This window comes from Pan paniscus, chromosome X (assembly GCF_029289425.2).
Source record: "Pan paniscus chromosome X, NHGRI_mPanPan1-v2.0_pri, whole genome shotgun sequence".
Lineage (NCBI taxonomy): Eukaryota > Metazoa > Chordata > Mammalia > Primates > Hominidae > Pan > Pan paniscus.
The window spans coordinates 119,378,341-119,402,570 of NC_073272.2; the positions used below are offsets into that span (position 1 = coordinate 119,378,341).

Here is a 24,230-nt window from a genome sequence, read left to right on the forward strand (position 1 = left end):
AAAAGCAACCAATCAGAGATACTTTTAATTTCCCATCTGCCAATGCAGAAAAATGGGGGTTTGCAAAGGGAGTAGCCACTCGTCCTTTTGTCCTTTTGTTACTTAGGCATGGAAAGTTAGGGTTTTCCTTTCAATTTCGTTTTAGGAAGTCAGCCTGAAATGGCCTTGGGTTCCCTGCCTCCAGACCTTATTATTCTGCCTCAGTTGCACTCAGGGTCCCTGTCCCATAGTTCTGTGCTGATATCTGAGATATCAAGTGTGATATTGACTGAGGCAAATGACAAATTACCAATTCCAAAACGAACACTAATTGCATAATAACAGTTTCCAAGCTGTTAGTCTGCTTTCCTAAAAAAGCTAATTTAACACAAGCACAGAACTGGCTCTTGCCCATGGGTTGTATTTTCGGTTGGCAGATTTTGCTTTGCAAAAAGATTGGGGGAAATGAGGACTGTTGCAGAAGAAGCATACTTGGCCTTTTGTGAAGAGAGTACAAATTGCATCAACCTCTCAAGGCCTGAAAGTGTGAACACAAGGACACTTAATACCTTCAAGAGAGGTCGATTACCTTTCCCAGAGGTAAAATGACCTAGTGCTTTGGCTTGAGTGGGATCCTTGAATTTTCAGCCCTTCGAAGGAGAGTTTTGTGCAGGATGGAGGTGCTTGAGTGCTGAGGAACTGAACCTGGGTTGGTACGCATTGTCCATAGGATTCAGGGCCCAGGGGAGGGCATGGTCACTAAATGGCTGATCCTCTCTGGAATGAAACTTTAGAAAGCAAAACGCAAAATTTTTTGATTACTATAGAATGCTGAAGTTACTGGACTCCTCCTGAGATTATGTTCATAACTTTTTAGCTGAAACTAACATCTACAAAGACCATCTATCTTGGATGAACCTATTTTCTGGTAACCAGTGTTAAATATTTTTTAATCAAAAATTTAAAACTTGCATTAGAATAATTTCTGATTTTCACCTTTTTAAATAGAATTTTTTAAAATATATTTTTTAAAGATGAGGCCTCACTACATTGCCCTGGCTGGTCCGGAACTTGTGCACTCAAGCAGTCCTCCCACCTCAGCCTCCCAAAGTGCTGGGATTACATGTGTGAGCCACTGTGCCCAGTTTGATTTTTGCCTCTGAAATATTTGAAGTATATTTTAAAATACATGCTTTTTGTGGGTTTACATTTAGAAGACTTCTCTTTTTTGAAACTTAGAAAGAGTGGAAATTATTATCCGCAGCAGTGTTTTTGAATATTACCTTTGCCTCATGCCTTAATTCTTGTGGAACCTGGAAGAAGTAGAGATGCATTAAAAATAGTATATGTATCAACCAGGCGCCGTGGCTCATTCCTGTAATCCCGGCAGTTTGGGACGCCGAAGTGGGTGGATCTCTTGAGCCCAGGAAGTCGAGACCAGCTTGGGCAACATGGTGAAACCCCATCTCCACTGAAAATACAAAAATCAGCCAGGCATGGTAACGCATGCCTGTGATCCCAGCTACTTGGGAGGCTGAGGTGGGAGGATCCCTTGAGCCTGGGAGGTGCAGGTTGCAGTGAGCTGAGATCACGCCACTGCACTCCAGCCAGGGTGACTGAGTGAGAACAGGTCTCAAAAAAAAAAAAAAAGTATATATATGTGTCTCTTGAAGACCCCATCAGTTATGGGAAAGGGTATTCACTATTCTTTCCCAGACAGCCTGAGCATGAAAAAAAAAAAGTTCTGTTAGTGTGTGTCAAATTGAATGTTGGTGTTAATTGCAGGATTTGTGGGGAGTAGTTGTCCAGCTTTCAATCTCAATATGGCAAAGCCATGTGCTCAACTGTGAACACAGGTTAGAAGAGGTCAGAACTCAGTCTGATGGTGTCCTGTGGCTTTTATCTTTATAGATCCTGTAGTTCTGTTTTGAGGGTACTTATAACATTGAGGAAGCTGATGTTTAAAAAGAACAGGTGCCAACATTGGGAAATAAGAAATGTTGGTTTCAAAATTTTCTGGTGAGGATGGCAGTGGGCATGCGCAGGTGCATTCCTAGATGTTCCCCACTCCCGCCAGGCGCTGGGGGCTCTGGGTAGCAATAGCCTCCTCTCTGTGCAGAAGTCCCACATTACATGCAACTGCTTTGTTGACATTTCGTATCCACAACTGTGAAGGTCGCAGAGTGAGATAGTGGGCAACACAGCAAAAAAAATGCATGCTTTCCTAAGAAAACAGAGCCTCACTTTACACTGGGAACACACAAGTGCTGTGAAACTGGACTTTGATTTCTCCCCTGTGAGAGGAAATTCTGATGGAACTATGGCACTTATCTTAGCAATCACTTCATAGTGCAACCTTGGTGCTCACAATTAACCACTTTTTTTTTTTTTTTTTTTTTTGAGACAGAGTCTCGCTCCATTGCCCAGGCTGGAGTGCAGTGACGCGATCTCGGCTCACTGCAAGCTCCACCTCCTGGGTTCACGCCATTCTCCTGCCTCAGCCTCCTGAGTAGCTGGGACTACAGGCGCCCGCCAACACGCCTGGCTAATTTTTTTGTATTTTTTTTAGTAGAGACGGGGTTTCGTCATGTTAGCCAGGATGGTCTCGATCTCCTGACCTCGTGATCCACCCGCCTCGGCCTCCCAAAGTGCTGGGATTATAGGCGTGAGCCACCCCGCCCAGCCCACAATTAAGCACTTTTAATAGCAAATGAAAAGCCTTGCATTTCTAGAGATTGCTCAAAAGCAAAGGCTGTATTGAGAAGAACTTAATGCTTTTTAAAAAGTGGGCCTCGCCTCCTTCAGCTCTCCCATTTTTCTTTTTCTTGTTTTCTATTCTGGCAGTTGCACAGGAAGAAGACAGCATGAACAATTTACTGCCTGTTCCAGTGAATGATGAGTCTGGATCACTGTTCAGGGGACTATCTCTTTGCTTTGAGTCCCAATAACCCCAAATATTCCCTTTCTATTTTTAATTAGCAGGAATTCAAGATCTCTTAAGGATGAAGAGAGCAACAAAATACATTGGACGTTGTGATTGTCAGTTTTGAGTTGGGGAAGGTGTAATAATATGCCTTCTGGGCTGGGGATGGGGGAGAAAAGGGAGAACAGCCTCATTCTGGCTTTGGTGGAGTTTCCTCTCATGATTCTTCTGAAGCAGCAGGACCTTTGGGCCGGAATGGCTCCTATTCTCCTGTGTCCCCCACAAAAAGGGAGGGCAGTGGACAGAATTTGGAGCATGTCGAATCAATGCTTAGCTGTTGCCTTCGCATAAATACTGAGTAGCCACTTAGGAAGCTTCCCCTAGAGTCCGGAGTTGGGCATGAATGTTCCTATTAGCACGGATGGGGCTCTACTCTGTCTGAAAACACAGTTCTCTCACTAGGAACTCACCCACCCCATCATGCATATGTATGTGGTCCCAAAGGGTAAGAATGAGGATGGGGTGATGGAGAGCAGAGGAGAAAAAGTATGGGTCAGTAAACACACAACGGGTACCTGGAGAACTTCTGTGAAGTGCAGGGCCTATTCATGCTGACGCAGAAAGGTCACCTCATGAAAAGAGGCCTCCTCACCATTCTGTTTCAATGTCATTCCCTTATAAATACCAATCCATACATTATTAACCCCATTTGATACACACACAGACACACACAAATGGGGCACTGACTTTGTTTATTTGGCATTTGGTGAACTGCTCTTGATGTTGTGCTCCGCACAATTAAAATCTGCCAGAAAAACACTTTGGAAACTGTCATGAAGATAGTACCTTAGAGAAGGGGGACTACAAAATGATGGCTGATGACGGGGGCTCATTCCAGGCCAACTGGGGCCAGGCCAAAGGAAGGCAAGGGCAGAAGAGGCATAGGTGGCATCGGCAGCCTGAGCAGTGGTGGCTCCAGAAGAGCCCATCTCCAACAGGGCTCTGGAACACGGATGACATGATAGGGCCCATCCAAGATTATGCCTACCCAGTGGCTCAGGGCGACAGGGCCACTATCATGTTATTTCTGAACATTAATTAATGTCTCCTGATATCTCCTCTACTTGACTCACCTATTTTTATTTTTGTTTTATTTTATTTTTTTGATATATTTAATTTTGTTAACTAAATCTTAAGTTTAAATATTGACAATGTCACACTTGAATTATTGAATATATTTAACTTTATGAAATATGTTGCTCTAAATATGCATATTTAGTTTAATGTGTATTGTTTTATGTAGATAACTTAGAGATAATTTTGTATTTGTCAGTAATCCTAACCACAGAATTTTACAGTTTTCAGTGGCACTAACACTTTCTTCTCTAAGAACATTAAAATAAATGAGCCAACTGGAATAATGCCAGCACTTCTAATTATTGGGCCTTAGGAGTAAATAGATCAATTAAGAACTATGTCTTCTAAAATAGCAAGCTTAGAGATGTGCTCGGACGTGACAGGTGCTTGTTCCTGATGACAAGGGTGAATGGCCTTGTAGGACTCTTTAAGGAGATTGCACGTTAGCCTAGGTTTTGTAATAGCCAGTCTCCAAGATGGCCCTCAGTGATCCTTGCCTGTTGGTATTCATGCCCTTGTGTAGTTTCCTCCCATATTGAATTAGGGTTGGCCCTCTGTGACCAATAGAATACAGCAGAAGTGATGGTGGGCCTTCCAACGCTGTCATAAAATCCACTGATGCTTCTGCTTTGCTGTCTTGGATCACTCACTCTGGGAAAAGCCAGCTACAATCCTATGAGGATCCTGAATAACCACTGTAGGAAGGCCCATATGGAGAAGAAGGAAGGTGTGCAACCAACAGCCAGCACCACTTTGCCAGTCACGTGAATTAGTCAGCTTGGAAGTGAATCCTTCAGCCCCACTCAAGCCTTGAGATGACTGCAGCCCTGGCCAAAATCTGATTGTATCCTTCTCAGAGCAAGAACTTCCAGGCCAAATTCTTCCAAATTTCCTGACCCATAGAAACCATGAGAAATAATAAATGATTATTGTTTTTCTAACCCACTAAGTTTTAGAATAACATGTTACTGATACAGAAGGTATGGAAGTGATGTGACTCATTCAAGGAATTTTTGTTTTGTTTTGTTTTTGGGTTTTTTATTTTTTATTTTATTCATTTATTTATTTTTTTTGACAGGGTCTCACTCCTGTCATCCAGGCTGTAGTGCAGTGGTGCAACTATGGCTCACTGCAACCTTGACTCCCTGGGCCCAGGTAATTCTGCTACTTCTGCCTCTCAGGTAGCTGGGACCACAGGTGCACACAACCACCGTTGGCTAATTTTAAAATTTTTTGTAGAGATGGAGTCTTGCTATGTTGCCAGGGCTGGTCTTGACCTCCTGGGCTCCAGTGAGCCTCCTGCCATGGCCTCCCAAAGTGCTGGGATTACAGACATGAGACACTGCAGCCAGCCATAGGCCTGGATTTAGAAACAACTCTGCCTGAGGCCAGGCATGATGGCTCACGCCTGTAATCCCAGCACTTTGGGAGGATGAGGCAAGAGGATCACTTGAGGTCAGGAGTTCAAGACTAGCCTGGCCAGCATGGTAAAACGCTGTTTCTACTGAAAACACAAAAATTAGCTAGGCGTGGTGGTTTGTACCTATAGTCTCAGCTACTCAGGAGGCCAAGGCAGGAGAATCGCTTGAACCCAGGAGGCAGAGGTTGCAGTGAGCCAAGATCGAACCACTGCACTCCAGCCTGAGCGACAGAGCAAGACTCCCGTCTCAAAAAAAAAGTATATATATATATATATATATATACACTTATATATATATACTTTTATATATATACACTTATATATATACTTTTATATATATACACTTATATATATACTTTTATATATACACTTATATATACTTTTATATATATATGCTTATATATACTTTTATATATACATACTTATATATATACTTTTATATATATACTTATATATACTTTTATATGTATATACTTATACTTTTATATGTATATTTATATATACTTATATATATATTGTATACTTTTATATACATATTTTTAAAGACATCAGCAACATTGTCTGATTTTACTTATTTATTTGTTATTATATATTTTTTCATACAGAGACAGGATCTTGCTGTGTTGCCCAGGCTGATCTTGATCCTGGCCTAAAGTTATCCTCCTGCCTTGGCCTCCCAAAGTGCTAGGGCCTCCCAAAGTGCTAGGGCCTCCTGCTAGGCCTCCCAAAGTGCTAGTGGGAGTGTGAGCCACTTCCCAGCTCATAATCTGATTCTAAAGAGACAAATGATTTACTAAACCGAAATTTATTTTTTAATTTAATTTTATTTTTTAATTATACTTTAAGTTCTAGGGTACATGTGCACAACGTGCAGGTTTGTTACATATATATACATGTGCCATGTTGGTGTGCTGCACCCATTAACTCGTCATTTACCTTAGGTATATCTCCTAATGCTATCCCTCTCCCCTCCCCCAACCCCACGACAGGTCCTGGTGTGTGATGTTCCCCACCCTGTGTCCAAGTGTTCTCATTGTTCAATTCCCACCTATGAGTGAGAACATGCGGTGTTTGGTTTTCTGTCCTTGTGATAGTTTGCTCAGAATGATGGTTTCTAGCTTCATCCATGTCCCTACAAAGGACATGAACTCATCCTTTTTTATGGCTGCATAGTATTCCATGGTGTATATGTGCCACATTTTCTAAATCCAGTCTATCATTGATGGACATTTGGGTTGGTTCCAAGTCTTTGCTATTGTGAATAGTGACGCAATAAACATACGTGTGCATGTGTCTTTATAGCAGCATGATTTATAGTCCTTTGGTTATATGCCCAGTAATGACATGGCTGGGTCAAATGGTATTTCTAGTTACAGAACCTTGAGGAATCGCCACACTGACTTCCACAATGGTTGAACTAGTTTACAGTCCCACCAACAGTGTAAAAGTGTTCCTATTTTTCCACATCCTCTCCAGCACCTGTTGTTTCCTGACTTTTTAATGATCGCCATTCTAACTGGTGTGAGATGGTATCTCATTGTGGTTTTGATTTGCATTTCTCTGATGGCCAGTGATGGTGAGCATTTTTTCATGTGTCTTTTGGCTGCATAAATGTCTTCTTTTGAGAAGTGTCTGTTCATATCCTTCTCCCACTTTTTGATGGGGTTGTTTGATTTTTTCTTGTAAATTTGTTTAAGCTCTTTGTAGATTCTGGATATCAGCCCTTTGTCAGATGGGTAGATTGTAAAAATTTTCTCCCATTCTGTAGGTTGCCTGTTCACTCTGATGGTAGTTTCTTTTGCTGTGCAGAAGCTCTTTAGTTTAATTAGATCTTATTTGTCAATTTTGGCTTTTGTTGCCATTGCTTTTGGTGTTTTAGTCATGAAGTCCTTGCCCATGCCTATGTCCTGAATGGTATTGCCTAGGTTTTCTTCTAGGGTTTTTATGGTTTTAGGTCTAACATGTAAGTCTTTAATCCATCTTGAATGAATTTTTCTATAAGGTGTAAGGAAGGGATCCAGTTTCAGCTTTCTACATATGGCTAGCCAGTTTTCCCAGCACCATTTATTAAATAGGGAATCCTTTCCCCGTTTCTTTTTTTGTCAGGTTTGTCAAAGATCAGATGGTTGTAGATGTGTGGTATTATTTCTGATGGCTCTGTTCTGTTCCATTGGTCTATATCTCTGTTTTGGTACCAGTACCATGCTGTTTTGGTTACTGTAGCCTTGTGGTATAGCTTGAAGTCAGGTAACGTGATGCCTCCAGCTTTGTTCTTTTGGCTTAGGATTGTCTTGGCAATGTGGGCTCTTTTTTGGTTCCATATGAACTTTAAAGTAGTTTTTTCCAATTCTGTGAAGAAAGTCATTGGTAGCTTGATGGGGATGGCATTGAATCTATAAATTACCTTGGGCAGTATGGCCATTTTCACGATATTGATTCTTCCTATCCATGAGCATGGAATGTTCTTCCATTTGTTTGTGTCCTCTTTTATTTTGTTGAGCAGTGGTTTACAGTTCTCCTTGAAGAGTTGACCCACCTATTTTTAAAGCAAACCTTCAGTCAGAGGTTTTATAAGGTATTGGTTTAGTATATCGAACAATTAATATCATAAGAAAAAAAACCCCACAACATGTAACTCTATGCCATTGACATTTTAAACTACACTGGGAGAAGCTATTTCCTTATTGGAAAAATATTTTAGGAAAGTTAATGCTGTACCCCTTTCCCTTCAGTTCTGTTTTGGACTATGCTTATTGCTTTGTCTTTCTCCTCCCATTGTTAATATTCTTTAAGGGTTTTTACCCAGCTCCTGGATGTAAGTCTAGTGGACACATTGCAATCAGTACCTGCTGTTAACGCTATGCTTGGTAACAGGATGAAGAAATTTCAGTATCCTGACAGTGGACCATTGGGGTGTCCTTGAGCAGCTGCCTCTGGTGCCTCACTTCATAGTGTCACCCTGGTTGTGGGGATAGTTGAGCGAGGTATAAGGTGGGCCCCATTTGCAGTTATATGGAGGGGAATGGTCCCTCCATTTGGGAAGCTAATTTTCTCACATTGTTCTCACAATAACTTCTTATTGCTTATTGGAAAAATGAGTTAATACTAGAGATACCTACTGATAACTTGGTAACTACTTAAATGCAGGCATAAAGCAATCATGGCTTGAAGCCAGATAATGCAAAACCAATCTTTTCTCACATCTGAATTCCTGTATATTAATTAATGAGTTTGCCCAATAGGTAATTAGTCACACCTTGTTAACTAGATATAACTAGATATACTGATTTCATTTAGAATTTTAATTAACCCACCCTTCTCACATTTAAATATTTATATATTTTGTAATATGGAAGTAGTGCTAGAAACAGAGTTATCTATGTAAGATGTATGTAAAGATAACTAGATATTACTAGAACTAGACTGAGTATGTGAAGGCAGGATGCTGTCAAACAAGTTTTCCTCAAATTTAACTTCATAACTCTTATTTTAGAAAACTTGCTATAATATAGATAATATGTGGTTCCTAGTTAAGTACTTACTTAGAGATATTGGAAATAACTAGAAAAATACCTGAATCTAGGATGTTGAAAAACACATTCTTTTTACATCCGAATTTAATTTCTTTTAACATAAGGTATTGGAAATATAGATAACTAGTGGTAGCTATGTAATTTTAAATTAGAGATACCTAGAATTAGCTAGAAAGCTACTTAAAGCCATAAAGCTGAAAAATACATGCTTTTCATCTCTAAAATATTCCTTTTTTAATATTTCTTTTTGGAATGTGCATTTAGTACTCAAAATACCTAGCATACTAAGGTAAGCTTTATTTTCATTTTTTTGAGACAGGTTCTCGCTCTGTTACCCAGGCTGGAGTGAAATGGCATCATCATGATTCACTGTAACATCAAACTCTCTGGCTCATGTGATCCTTCTGCTTCAGGCTCCCAAGGAGCTAGGACTACAGGCATATGCCACCATGCCTGGCTAATTTATTTTTTATTTTTTATTTTTTTAGGTAGAGATGAGGTCTCACTACGTTTCTCAGGCTGATCTGGAACTCCTGGTCTCAAGCCATCCTCCCACCTTGGCCTCCCAAAGCACTTGGGTTGACAGGTATGAGCCACTGCACCCAGCCTCTAAGGTAAGCTTTATATAAAGATAACTAGATATAACCTAGCCTGGGCAACATAGGGAGAACCTATTTCTACCAAAGATTTAAAAATTAGCCACGTGTGGTGGTGTGAGCCTGTAGTCCCAGCTACTCAGGAGGCTGAGGCGGGAAGGTCAATAGAGCCTGGGAATTAGAGGCTGCAGTGAGCTTGATGGGCTCAGTGTACTCCAGCCTGGGCGACCGAGTGAGGCCATCTCAAAGGTAAATAAATAATAAAAAATAGATACAACCTGAATGACTAGTTGAAGGCAGAAAGCTAAATAACACATTGTTTTCAATCTAACTTCTCATCATTGAAGGAATATGTTAGTAATATAGATGACTAATGTTACTTATATAACTACTTATAGAGAAATAACTGGAAATAACTAGAAAATTAATTGAAGCCAGGATGTTGGAAGACATTTTTCTCAAGTGCAACTTATTATTTCTTCTTGAAGTAAAGTACTGGAAAGGTAGATAACTAGTGATACACAGATATATCAAAATAACTGGAAAACTACTAGCTGTCCAAAAAAGAACAACAACAACAAAAAACTATACTTATCTGTTCTATATTTTTTGAATGCTATTACTATAAATAAGTAGTAATCAAGAGGCATTTGGTTTACTCTGGATAACTAAACATGAGTGGAATAAGTAGTTAAAGCTGGAGAGCTAAAAAACACAACACAAAATTGTCAATTGTAAATTCTCCTTATCATTGGAATAATTAGTTAATACTGTAAATGTTCAGTTGGTACCTTTGTAATTATTTACCTAGAAATAACCAGAAATAGCAAGAATAGCTAGTTGAAGGCAGGAAGTTGCCAGTCACGTTCTTTTCAACACTAAATTCTCTGCTGAAGAAAAGTTGATCAATCCAGGAAGTTGAAACAATATTCTTCTCAACACTATAGTCGTATCTATTGTGGCTATAATGAGTTAGTGCTGTAGATAACTATTTGTACCCAGGACACTAACTACTTGGATACAACTATTAATATGGAAATGAAGATGAGGTAGGAGGCCAGAGAAGTTATTTTCCAGTCACAGGGTCACGACCCCACTGATGGAAACAGGATCAGGTCAAAACAGGATGCAGTCGTCCCAGCCTGTTGGCTCGAGCCTGTAATTCCTGCACTTTGGGAGGCCGAGGTGGGCGGATCACTTGAGGCCAGGAGTTCGAGACCAGCCTGGCCAACATGGTGAAAACCCATCTATACTGAAAATATAAAAATTAGCTGGGCGTGGTGACGGGTGCCTGTAATCCCAGCTACTTGGGAGGCTGAGGCAGAAGAATAGCTTGAACCCGGGAGGTGGAGGTTGCAGTGAGCCGAGATCGCGCCATTGCACTCCAGCCTGGGGACACAGTGAGACTCCCTTAAAAAAAAAAAAAAAAGAAAAAGAAAAACAACAACAAAAACCCAAAAAACCAGGATGCAGGGAAGAAGCCAGCGAAATCCAGCAGATGGCGACAAAAGCTACCTCTAGTTGGCTTCACTGCCCATTAGCATCAAGACACTCCCAGTGTAAAGATAATTTACAAGTGCCATAGCCAGGGGCCATGGCAATAGCCAGGAAGTTACCTTGTATTTTCTGGATACTCCTCACTCGTTTTCTTGAAAGTTCTCAATAACCTGCCTGTTGATTAGCACATAATTAAAAGTGGTATAAATACAGCTGCCAACAGCCCATCAGCTGCTGGCTCTGGGTGCACTGCCTATGGGTTAGTGCTGTTCTGCAAGAAGCAATACCAGTTCAATAAAAGTTGCTCTATCTCACTACCTGCTCATCCTCCATCCGGGCAAAATCCCAATTTGGCAGCTTGTCTGTGCTACGTCAAAGATAAGGAGGTGAGAAAATATTCTCATAAATACCTTCTTTCTTTTCTTTCTTTTTCTTCTTTTTTCCTTCCTTCTTTCTCTTCTTTTTATTTTCCTTCCTTTTTCTTTCCTTCTTCCTTCTTTTCTGTCCTTTCTTTCTTTCTTTCCTTTCTTCCCTTTCTTCCTTCCTTTCCTTCTTTTTCTTTCTTTTTTTGAGACAGCACCTCGCTGTGTTGCCTACACTGGAGTGCAGTGATGTTTGAAAGCACAGTCTTCACAGACTCACATTCTTATTTTTTTGTGAAATAATGAGTTTATACTACAGATATCTGGTGGTACCTATGTCAGTAGTGAAATAGATTTAACTAGAAATAACCAGAAAAAAAATACGAAGTCATGAAGTTGAAAAAATCATGATTTACCACTGCAACTTCTTATTTCTTATTATTATAATGAGTTAGTATTATAGATATCTGGTGATGTCTACTTCATTACTTACCTCAAAATAACTGGAGATAATTAAAATAAGTATTGTAATCCTGGAAGGTGATAAAGAAAGTCATGCAGTACTATCTTCTCGTTCTTTGTTGGAATTTTGCCTTAGAACTATAGCTAAGTATTGGTACCTGAGAAACTAGATATGTGGAGACATCTGCAGATAACTAAAGTATCTAGTGTAAGAAGAAAAATATTCTTCTTGATTCTAAAATGTTATTTCATGTTGGCATGATGTGTTAGTACTGCAAATAACTGGTGGTACCTAGGGAATGAGTAAACTGGAGATCACTTGTGATATGTAGAATAATTAGTGGAATCCAGAGAATTACCTCATTTCTTGTTGGAATGATGGGTTAGTATTAGAAATAACTAGGTGTCCCTTGTGAAATATATAATTAGAAATAAGTAGAGAGAAGCAGAAAAACTTGTAGAAGCCCAGACCCTGGAAACACATTTTTTCAAATCTAAATTCTTTTTACTTGTGGAATAATGAGTGAATGGTATGGTTATGCAGTGGTACCTAGGTAATTGGACACAACCAGAGTAAACGTTTGACAGCAGGAATGTAACAAAGAATTAAAAAAGATTATTTATGAAAATTAATATTATTAACATAAAAATAAATAAATAATAATGAGCAATACCATAAAACAAGAAGTAAGTATCACAAACAAGAATACAAACATTATTTGGAAATCTGACTTTTATTTTTTGTAATAGAGTGTTAGTATTATTGATAAGTAGTGGTATCTATTTATTTAGAGGTAACTAGACTTAACTCAGTCAAGTAGACACATAAAATTAACCACCACAGTATGTAACTAGTTTAGTAGGGATAGTTAGAGATAACCTGGAAATCTATTTGAATTCAGAAGTTGAAAAACCATTCGTCACACCCCTAATTCTTATCTCATATAGGAATACATATTTAGTACTATGGTTAACTACTGGTCACAAGATTACTAGTTAACTACAGAGAACTGGTTGGAGCCAGAAGGTGGAAACCACAATCCTCACAACTGGGAATTCTTGATTAGAGTTCCCTCTAATTAACTATACTACTGATACATTATTTCAACCAGAATTAAGAATTTCATGCTGAGTAGATTATGGTTCCACTTTTTAGCTTCAGCCAGTTATCTGTAGTTAACTAGCTAAGCTGTTACTACTAATTATCCATAGTAACAAATCCTTATTCAAACAGGAGATTAAGATTTAGGGTGGTAATCCCAGCACTTATGGAGGCCAAGGCGGGTGAATTGCTTGAGCCCAGGAGTTCGAGACCAGCATTGGGCAAACAGTGAGACCTCGTCTCTATAACAATTTTTTTTTTAATTCACCGGGCATAGTGGCTCCTGCCTGTCATCCCAGCTCCTCAAGAGACTGAGGTAGGAGGTTGGCTTGAGCATGGGGAGTGGAGGTGGCAGTGAGCCGAGATGTTGCCAGTACACTCCAGCCTGGGCAACAGAGTGAGACTCTGTTTCAAAACAAACAAGCAAACCAAGATTTAGGGTGGTATGAAACAGTTTTTCAACTTCCAGATTCAAGCAGATTTTCTGGTTATTTCTGGCTATCCCTAGTAAAGTAGTTACCTCGCTACCAGTATTTGTCTATAGCACTAATACATGTTGCAAATATTAAATTTAGTGTTGAGAAAAAATGTTTTTTCATTTTCCTGCCTTCAAATTATCGTTCTAGGTATATCTAATTATCTCTAATTAAATAAATAAATAGATATTGTTCCCGGAACCGAGCCGGGTTTGGCTGCGTTTTCTTGTGGCCCAATAAGGACAAACAGACAAATTAGGAAAGAAGGGAATTTATTGCTGTAACCGGATACAGGGAGAAGGTCAGAGATATTCCACCAGACCAACTCAAAGCGTTACAATTTTCTTAGTGCTTACATAGGTTGGGGTTATGTGCCTATGTGCAGTATAGCATTTGCCTAAGTCTGTAGGTAACTAATTTTGTTTCAACTAGGTCAGAGGCAAAAAAATGCTTGCTAAGTCCGAGTATGCTGTGAGGGGCCCAGTGCCTTCAAGGCATGTCTATTGTGGTACCGGAGTGATTATTTCTGTCTTATCTCCTTTATAACTTGGCCCGGAGTACTGTCTTAGACTCTCCAATAAATCTGTTTGAACAGCTGCCTCTGTTACCTTGACTCGTCTCAGATTTCATCGACCCAAGACAGATCCTGGCACTAGGAATGTAAGGCTGTCTGCATTATTTTGACTTGCTCCAGGTTAGGGACAAGCTTATGCAAGGCTCCTACTGACCATGTGTTTCATTTCTAGCTTTGATGTCTGGACACCGATTTCCCTAGATTTAACTATTTGCTCAATGTTAAGGCAGCTCTGTGGAAATTTATGTAACTGAAGTGTTATGCAGGCCTGTGTGTGATTGTCAGGGAGAATTGGCCTGCCACAATAGCACTATGTATCAATAATATTACCTCATTGTTATTTTAAAATAAATGAAAGAATTAAAAACAAGTCTTTACTAACTTCCTGGTGTCGTATATTCATTCTGGTTATTTCTCTTCACCTTTATTTAACTGATTACCTATGTAACACTAGATACCTGCACTACTCACTCATTATTCCACTATAGTAAGAAATTAGCTTTGACAAAAATGTGTTTTTTCAATTTTGGGCTACTATGTACTTCTCTATTTAACTGTACTTATGTCTAGGTACTCCCAGATATCTGTAGTATTAACTCCTTATTCCAACAAGAAATTAGAAAGTAGACTTGAGAAAATGTTTCTCATCTTCCTGCATTCAAATAATTATTCCACTTTTCACAAGCTATCAGTTTGCTTTTTCCCTAGCTACCATGACTTACATGTAGTATTAACACATTATGCCAACAAGAAACGTGATGTCAGAATTGGGAAGAATGCTTTTTAGCTTCCTGGCTCATACTAGTCATTCTAGTTACCTCCAGTTATCCCTAGATACCTACTTTTTAAGGTATCACTACTTTTCTATAATTCTAAAGCAACAGTCCACCAAAGAATAAGGATCTAGTATATAAGACTGTGCGTTTCAGGCAAACTAAAATACACAAATGGGACTTCATTAAACTAAAAAGCTTCTGCACAGCAAAAGAAATAATCAACGGACTGAAGAGACAACCTGTTGAATGAGAGAAAATATGTGCAAACTGTTCATCTGACAGGGGACTAATATGCAGAATATACAGGGAACTCAAACAACTCAAGTGGAAAAACCTACAAATAATCTCATTTAAAGGTGGGCCAAAAACATGAATAGACATTTCTCAAAAGAAGACATACAAAAGGTATACGAAAAACTGCTCGAATTTGTTAATCATCAGAGAAATGCAAATGAAAACCACAATGAGATATTATCTTATGCCACTCAGAATAGCTATTATTAAAATGACAATAAATAACAGATGTTACTGAGTATGCAGAAAAAAGGTAAGTCTTACACAGTGTTGGTGGGCATGTAAACTAGTATAGCCACTATGAATGACAGTGTAGTGATTTCTCAAAAAACTAAAAATAGAATTACCATTCGATCCAGCAATCCCAACACTGGGTCTACCCAAAGGGAAAGAAATCAATATATCAAAGGGATACCTTCATTCGCATGTTTATTGCAGCACTATTCACAATAGCAAAGATATGGAAGCAACTTGTGCTCATCAACAGCTGAATGGATAAAGAAAATGTGGTACATATATTCCACAGTGGAATAGTATTCAACCACAAAAAAGAATGAAATCATGCCATTTGCAGCAACATGGATGGAACTGCAGGTCATTACCTTAAGGGAAATAAACCAGGCACAAAAACACAAGTATCACATGATCTCACTTATATGTGGGAGCTAAAAAATGTGGACACATGGAGGTAGAGAGTGGAAAAATAGATAACATAGAATGGAAAGAGTGGAGGGAGGGGGGATGATGAAGAGAAGTTGGTGGAAGGGTGCAAACATACGGTAAGATACAAGGAATAAATTCAATGTCTGATAGCAGAGTAGGGTGAATATACTTAACAAAAATATACTTGGGTGAGGGATACCCTAATACCCTGACTTGACACTATGCATTAAATACATGCAACCAAATTTATTCTGTATCCCCTAAACTGGTACAAGTACACATGTCTCACGCCTGTAATCCAAGGTACTCAGGAGGCTGAGGCAGGAGGATTGGTTGGGTCCAGGAGTTCAAGACCAACTTGGGCAACACTGTCTCTAGAAAAGAAAAAAAAAAAAACTGTGCATTTCAATTTCGACCACAAACGCATGTTCCAACTATCTTTAGTTACCTCTAGTAACCTCGTTGAATAAGTATCACCAGCTATCCATAGTATTAGCTGATTATGATAACAAGAAACCAGAGGTTGGAGTGGTAAATCATGATTTTTCAGATTTGTGCCTTCAAATATTTTTTCTTTTTTTTTTTTTGAGACGGAGTCTCGCTGTGTGGCCCAGGCTGGAGTGCAGTGGCACGATCTGGGCTCACTGCAAGCTCAGCCTCGCGGGTTCACGCCATTCTCCTGCCTCAGCCTACCGAGTAGCTGGGACTACAGGTGCCCGCCACCACGCCCGGCTAATTTTTTGTATTTTTTTTTTAGCAGAGACAGGGTTTCACCATGTTAGCCAGGATGGTCTCAATCTCCTGACCTCGTGATCTGCCCGCCTCGGCCTCCCAAAGTGCTGGGATTATAGGCGTGAGCCACTGCGCCTGGTCGCCTTCAAATATTTTTCTAATTACTTCTACTTAATTCAAATTTACTAGCGACCTACATACCACCAGATATCTGTAGTACAAACTCATTTTATCAAGGAAAGATAAGAATTTCGTCTTGTCGAGGATTGCTTTCCAGGTTCCAGGCTTCTCTGAGGTTTTCTAGTTATTTCTAGTTATCTCCAGTTCAGTAGCTACTATGTACTCCTGCTTATATAGAACTAACTCATTATGCTAACAAGAAATAAGAAGTTGGTTATAGGAAGACGTTGTTCTCCACTCTCTGGCTTTATCTGTTATTGACATTTTACAGGTGTGACATTATTGAGTCACAGAGACGTTAAGTAACCTGGTCAAAGTCACCCACTTGGGAAATGTCCAGCGCTGGGATTTGAACCTATCTTGAGTACTATCCGTGATACAGAGGATGTTTGTTATCATGCTATATGCTATAATTTTCTTTTGTAATTAGTAGCTGTAATTATCGCTATTTAACTAGTTTCCTGTGTTCAAGCAGTTATCTCTAGGACTAACTGATTCCAACAACAGACAAAAATGTAGTGTTGAGGAGAATGGTTAACTTCCTGAATTCAACCACTTTTCTTCAGCATCCTGGTTTAAATTTCTTATTCTAGATAATATCATTTATCCCTCGGTTACTAATGAGGGAGGTACCACTAGATATCTATGGCACTAATTCGATATTCAAACAAGTGAAGGAAATTTTGAGCTGAATGATATTTTATTTCTGTTTATCTCTAGTTAACTAATTACAAAAGAATAATAATTATAGCATAATAGCAAACGTTATTGAGCACATCCTCTGTGTCAGGGATGGTACTGAGGATGGGTTCAAATCTGAGCTTTGGACATTTTCCAAGTGAGTGACTTTGAGCAGGGTACTTAACATCCAGGTGATTCAATAACACTACCTATAAAATGACAATAATAGCACATCAATATGTACCAGTTTGTTAAGAGGATTACATGTGTTCATATAAACAAATCACTTAGATCATTGCCTAGAACACAGTAAGAACCAGGTAAGTGTGAGCTACCATTAGTATCATCTCAATTAATCTCCACAACAGCTCCATGAGGTAGGTATTATTATAACAGGTTTTACAGATGAGAAAAATGAAGCACAGGGAGAAAAAACCACTCCCCAGGTTAGCTAGCTAGCAAATGTCAAGCAAAGCCATGATGCAGATGCCAGCAGTCTAACTCCAGGGTCCCTGCCCTCATAAATCTAGGACATCAAACTCATCATTTGGGCCTATTTTTGCTTGGATGATGCTCAATTACGTACAAAACATTTGCAAGAAGTGACTCAATTTAACTAAAAATTTTAAGTGAATACTAATTGATTGGTGGCCCGGTAGGTAGCACTCACCGAAGGGGCACAGAAATGACTACTGAAGCTTAGAAAGCACTGAAGCAAGTCATGGAAATCTCTCAGACACCACACAACTCCAATTCTGACAGATGTCCTAGCTGGGCTAAGGCACACCATGATTAAAATCATTGTAGGTCTCTCACATAGTAACTGATCCCAGGCCAAATTTCATCTCAGAGTGTCTGGCCACGAGAAAGGTGAGGTCTACAGAACCCTGCAAGCGGCAGCCTGAGGAGGAGATGTCTTGGTTAATGTCAGGGAGAGTCTGTGGGGGTGAAATTCCTTGACAGCATTTTCAGAGTGAATTGTTCAACCAACCATCTTGTAGCTGGTTTCCTCTCTGTCCTCCTGGAACAGGAGAAAGGAGAGACTTACCTGTCTAGCACAGTGGGCGAAGTGAGTGGGTGTACCTTTATGGGCCTATGAAAATGGTTTATTTTATTAAATGGGTCTGATGGCAATGGTGTTTATCATGGCAAAAAAAAAAAAAAGGATAAATAATCCCAATATTCAGGAAACCAACTCATTCCAAGGAACAATTCTTATTTTTAATTAATTAATTAATTAATTAATTTTTATTTATTTATTTTTTTAGAGCCAGGGTTTCATTGAGTCGCCCACGCTGGAGTGCAGTGGTGTGATCATAGCTCACTGCAGCCTCCAATGCCTGGGGTTAAGCGATCCCCCCACCTCAGCCTCCTGACTAGCTTGGACGACAGCGCATGACACCATGCCTAACTATTTTGTTTTTTATTTTTTTAGAGATGGGTTTTTTTCTATTTTGCTCAGGTTGGTCTCAAACTCCTGGTCTCAAGCGATTCTCCCGCCGAAGCCACAGGAGGAGCTAGTATTTACAGGCGCGCACAACCGGGCCCAGAATCGTACGGGGGCACGATTTTTAAATTTTTTTGTTTTGAAATACAGGGTCTCGCTCTGTCGCCCAGGCTGGAGTGCAGTGGCTGGAGTGCAGTGGCGTTATCATAGTTCACTATAACCCACACCCTGCATCGTCCTGAGGCACACTTCTTAAGGGAAAAACATAGAGGTCCCAATCGGCCCTGGCTCTTTTTTATTTGACATTTATCAGTAGGGAGCAAAAGGTCAGAATGATAGTTCTAGACAAAGAGTAGGAAAGGAGAAGCAGGAGGAGGAGGATGGGTAACAGAAGGGGGTGAGGATGGAGGGAAGACGGGAGCTAACCCAAGTCCCCAGCGCCTGCCCAGCACAGTGAACACTGGCACTTCTGCAGAGGGCTTGCAACCTAAGGCGCCAGAGCCCAGCATAGCTTAGCAGACATTGCATGCTCCACAGTCTCGTCTAGCGCCAAAGGAAGGGCCACTTGCTGTGTAAGCCTTCTGGGATGCACTAAACACCAGGCAGGGTTCTATGTGTACTCTGACGTGGAGTACCTGGAGCTTTTGCAAGGGGCGTGTTAGGTTTCTTGCAACTTGCACCTGAGCATCCAGAGTGCTCTGCAAATCCCAGCCCCAAACTTCCGCTTCCACAGATCTCCTGGAGAGCGTGGCGCACTCAACTTTCTGGACATTGCTGCAAAAACCTAGCATGCAGCCTCTGACTTCATCATTTCATCTTAATTACGGTCCGATTCGCGGACTTTGGGTGGGAACAGACCAGAACTAGAGAGACTCATCCATTAGTTACTAACTACCCAGAGGGGAGAGCGGTGCTGGCAGTCCAAATTGCAAGGTGCGCTGCCTTCAGCCTGCGGCGTCTTCGCCCTGGAGAAGCATTACGCCGGCCCGCCTGCCTCCAGGGCCACACGGAAACGTGTTCTGCAAACTTTCTCCAAGGGCTCGGGGGCTAGATTGGGTCTCGCTCCGCTGCCTCTCCCCCTGCCTCAATTTCGACTCGTGCCAGACAGCTCAGCCCCTCCCTCTGGCAGTCACCCCGCCCGGAGTGGGAGTGGTCAACGAAGCTGCAAAATGGATCGCAGGTCCCCACACACGTCCGACCCCTCCCCGCGCCCTGACCACGAACGCATCCCTGACTTAACCGCCACACTCGGGCCGTGAGCGCCTGCCAGCAGGGCCTTCCGCCCCCCCCCCCCCACACACACACCGCAAGCAGCGGCGACCAGGGCAGGAGCCCACTCCCCGCCACCTGCAGGCGTCGGACCCGAAGTCCACGAGCCGGAACTCAGAGCAGGAGCCGAAGGACCCCAGCGCAGAATCCGTGGAGGCGCACGGCTTCATCCACCGCGCTCCCAGATGGGGTCCCAGCCCAGATCCGGCCACGAAGACACAGGCAACCCCGGCCTGGGTTTCCTGTTCCATGAGCTCCAGGAAGGCGACAGTCAGTGCTTGTCTGGGGACCCGGACCGGTGCTTTGGGGAACTCCCCCGGAGGGAGAGAGTTTGGGGAACTCTCCCGAGAAGGGAACTTTCCCGGAGAGGGGGGCGTGGACCGGACGCTGCTGCGCCTCCTCTCTCAGGCCGCGGTTCTATGCTGCCCTGTGCCCGCGCCAAACGCCCTGATCTCTCTCTGTCTCTCTCCTCTCTCAATCTCTCTTTGCCTTTCCTCCTTTCCAGATGCGAAGGCTGTAGGGACTTTGGTGATTGAAGCTGGAGGAGACGAGGAGAAGAAAATACGGTCCAAACCCGAGCTGGGAGCTGGAGCAGAAGAAGAAAGTCACTTCTGTGCGGGAGCTGCCGACCCCACGATCAAGGATAACCAGAAGCGCGGCGGTGGCGACCAGGAGCCCTCGCAGCAGCAGCCTGAGGCTTCCAGCCCAGGACTCCTCCGCGGAGGAGCCACAACCCCAATATTAGCGGCGTCTCTTCAGCCCCAGTGCGTTCAGCAGGTTGCACCTGAAGGAGCTAGACAGCATTTTCCCACGCTCTGAATATCTCGACGTGTTCGCTCGGTAAGCGGCTTGCTCTGGAGCTTCCCAGTTCCCAGGACTCTGGGGCTCTTCCCTGGACGCCTTTGGCTCTACCCATGTCTGTTTACCAGGCTCCAGTGCCAAGAGCTATTTAGGGGGCTCAAGGCCACTGGCTCAGGGCCGCTCTTGAGCTGTGGGATGCGGGCGATAGCAACTGGGCATCAAGGTATTTTTCAAGCAGTATAGATACGAATCAAGTTAAATATTTGCATTAAAATTATTAACCTTCGGGCTGGTGCTGTGGCTCATGCCTGTAATCCCAGCGCTCTGGGAGGGCAAGTCAGGAGGATCACTTGAGTCCAGGCGTTCAGGGCCAGGCTGACCAATATACTGAGACTTCATCTCTACAAAAAATTTTGTAAAATTAGCTGGGCATATTAGCAGCACGCACCCGTAATCCAAGGTGCTCTGGAGGATCGCTTGAGCCCAGAGTTCAAGGCTTCAGTAAACTGTGATCCGGCCACTGCCCTCCAGCCTGTGCTACAGAGCTAGACCCTGTCTCTAAAATTAGATACATAGATAAATTACATGAATAGATGACAGATAGATAGAGATAGAAAAATCTTGAATCCTAAGTGTTTTAGCCCTCTCTGAAATTCTGCACACAAAGGAAAACCATCCCCTACCTAATGCAAGCCTGGGGCTATTTTTAGGTATCACAGAAAAATGTGCAGGAGCAGTTGGGAGGCTAGACATTTTCAAACTGGTATGAAATGTTCATAGGTGTATTTCGTTTCATCCACAATTCCAAATACTGAATTTTTGTAGTTTTCTTTCCCAGAAAGCAGCTTGCAATCTGCATGGATGTGAGTGAAGCCGAAGTGGAAGCCAGTAAGCCTGATGAAAGCAATTGGTCAGAGTAGCCACTCTCTGAAACCTGCCTCAGTCCTTGAATACCTTTGTCCTACACATTCTCCAATTGGCCTGTTTTTGTTGCCTTTTCTATGTTTGCCAAGTGAGTTTTGAACTTTAGTGGGGGAATAATGGGATACGTAAACCTTAGCCTATGGAAATTTCCCATTACCAGAGGGAATATGCTTTCTAATGCGAAACAGAACTAAACTGTTACTTCTATTTCCTGTACAAGGTTAAGTGTAAATAAAGTTCCATTCCTTCTAACAATGGTATCCTTTAGAGAACACTTCTGTGTGGAGTTATGTTGGGACTGAGTCTGACTTGAGGAGTTTGCAAATTAATGCACCAAGGACCCATATTGTGAGAAGGTTCAACTGTATTTAAAATATTTAAACCAGGCTATGTTCTTAGCTAAATGACCAAATTTATAAATATTCAGGCATTGGGATAAGGGAATAAGTTACATACAGAAAGAACACATTATATGAGTAATTAATGTATGTTTAGTTTCACTGAGACTTATGGGGAGGACATAGCTTAAAAGTCCAAGTGCCTGGTAGTCCTGCTGTTGTTTTTAAGGGTCTGATGAAGCCATGTAGAAAGTGGCAGCCCGCAATTTTGATTTTCTCCAATACTTTTATTTGTAAGCCGGAATACACTGCTAATATACTTGCATTACACTGGGGGTGTGGGGGGGCAGGTTTGCAAACAGGAAATTTGTTTAAAAATTGGAATAAAAAAGAACAATTTTGAAAAAGTTTTCACTTAACTAAGAAGGGTGAAAAGGTTAAAGAAAAATTGCATACACTCAAATATATACCTTGAAGATATGGCACAAATGGAGCTCTATGAGGGAATATTCTCTTTAGGAATTTCTGACAACTAAGAATTTTTTTTTATGTTACTGTTTTAAACTGGTGGGTTTTATGTAATTTGTTTGGTGGTGGGGTGGGGCACGCTCAATTTAGACCAGGTTCTTACCTGTGCTAATTTGAAATGGTTTTTCATTTTCCCAGGCAGTGGTGATTAATTTGTAGGTCATGAGATCAAGAAATTACGAAGATTACTTCAGTATTATTGACTGAGTATATTTTCAAAACAAAGAGAAAATCCAGGATTAGGTTATGAGCAGTGCTGTGCAGTTCATGTGAGTGCAGTGATGGGCCCCCCATGACTAAGCCTTTTTTTTCAGACCATCTTTTTCACTCTCAAGAGTTTTCAGAGGATGAAGTCTGGCCCAGTGGCTCACGCCTGTAATCCCAGCAATTTGGGAGGCCAAGGCAGGCAGATCACGCGAGGTCAGGAGTTCGAGACCAGCCTGGCCAACATGGTGAAACCCCATGGTGAAAATACAAAAATTACCTGGACTTGGTAGCGCACCACTGTAGTCCCACCTACTAGGTGTAGCATGAGGCAGGTGGATCGCTTGAACCTGACAGGCAGAGGTTGCAGTGAGCCAAGATCGTGCCACTGCACTCTAAATCTGGGTGACAGAGCAAGACCCTGTCTCAAAAAAAAAAAAAAAAAAAAAAAAATTCAGAGGATGAATGGCCCCTTAGGCATCCTTTACGAAACCTGATTAAAGATCCAGCCTGCTCCTATTGATGTAGTTACTTCAGACTGAAGATGGGCTTTTCAAACGGGGTTGCAGTGTGTGAAGATGCGGCCATTGCACTCCAGCCTGGGTGACAGAGTGAGACTCCGTCTCAAAAACCACAACAAAAACGAAACTTTAGAAAGCAAAACCCCCAATTTTTTTGATTACTATAGAATGCAGAAGCTCCTGGACTCTTCCCGAGATTGTGTTCATAACTTTTCAGCTGAAACTAACATCTGCGAAGACCATCTATCTTGGGTGAACCTATTTTCTGGTAACCAGTGTTAAATATTTTTTAATAAATAAAAATTTTAAACTTGTATTAGAATAGTTAATTTCTCGTCTTTGCCTTTTTTCCTTTTTTAATATGTTTTTTAAATCCCTTTTGAGAGATGAGATCTGAATATGTTGCCCAGACTGGTTTTGAACTCCTGAGCTCAAACAATCCTCTCACCTCGGTTTCCAGAAATGCCGGGATTACAGGCCTGGGCGATCACACCTGGCCTGGTTGTTGCCTTTGCAATATTTGAAGTACATTTTAAAATACATGCGTTTTGTGGGATTACTTTTAAAAGAACTCTCTGTTTTGAAATTTAGATTGAGTGGAAACTATTATCTAAAGCATTATTTTTTACTATTTCCTCTGCCCCACGCCTTAGTTCTTCTGGAACTTCGAAGAACTAGAGAGACATTAAAAATAGTACATATGTCGGTGAGTTGCCGTGGCTCCGTTCAAGCGATGCCGGGGGGTGGATCGCATGAGCCCAGGAGTTTGAGACAAGCCTGGGCAACATGGTGAAACCACAGCTCCACTAAA

The 24,230-nt window shown here is 41.4% G+C and overlaps 1 protein-coding gene across 1 annotated transcript; it reads left to right on the forward strand.

The window, feature by feature from the left end:
- Nucleotides 1-444: 444 nt before the first annotated feature.
- Nucleotides 445-23,947, forward strand: LOC134729779 (uncharacterized). The gene is made up of 4 exons (XM_063601591.1): nucleotides 445-579; nucleotides 11,271-11,471; nucleotides 20,095-20,943; nucleotides 21,743-23,947. The coding sequence occupies exons 1-3, from the start codon at nucleotides 445-447 to the stop codon at nucleotides 20,920-20,922; spliced, it is 1,164 nt and encodes a 387-aa protein (XP_063457661.1). The 3' UTR covers nucleotides 20,923-20,943; nucleotides 21,743-23,947.
- Nucleotides 23,948-24,230: the final 283 nt, after the last annotated feature.

What these genes read in the sequence shown, in the direction of transcription:
- LOC134729779 (XM_063601591.1), top strand. Translation starts at nt 445, where the DNA reads ATGAGGACTGTTGCAGAAGAAGCATACTTGGCCTTTTGTGAAGAGAGT. An exon ending in GTCGATTACCTTTCCCAGAG is followed by an intron (nt 580 to 11,270) that starts GTAAAATGACCT and finishes CCTGTTGATTAG; the next exon opens with CACATAATTAAAAGTGGTAT. An exon ending in GCTACGTCAAAGATAAGGAG is followed by an intron (nt 11,472 to 20,094) that starts GTGAGAAAATAT and finishes TCGGGCCGTGAG; the next exon opens with CGCCTGCCAGCAGGGCCTTC.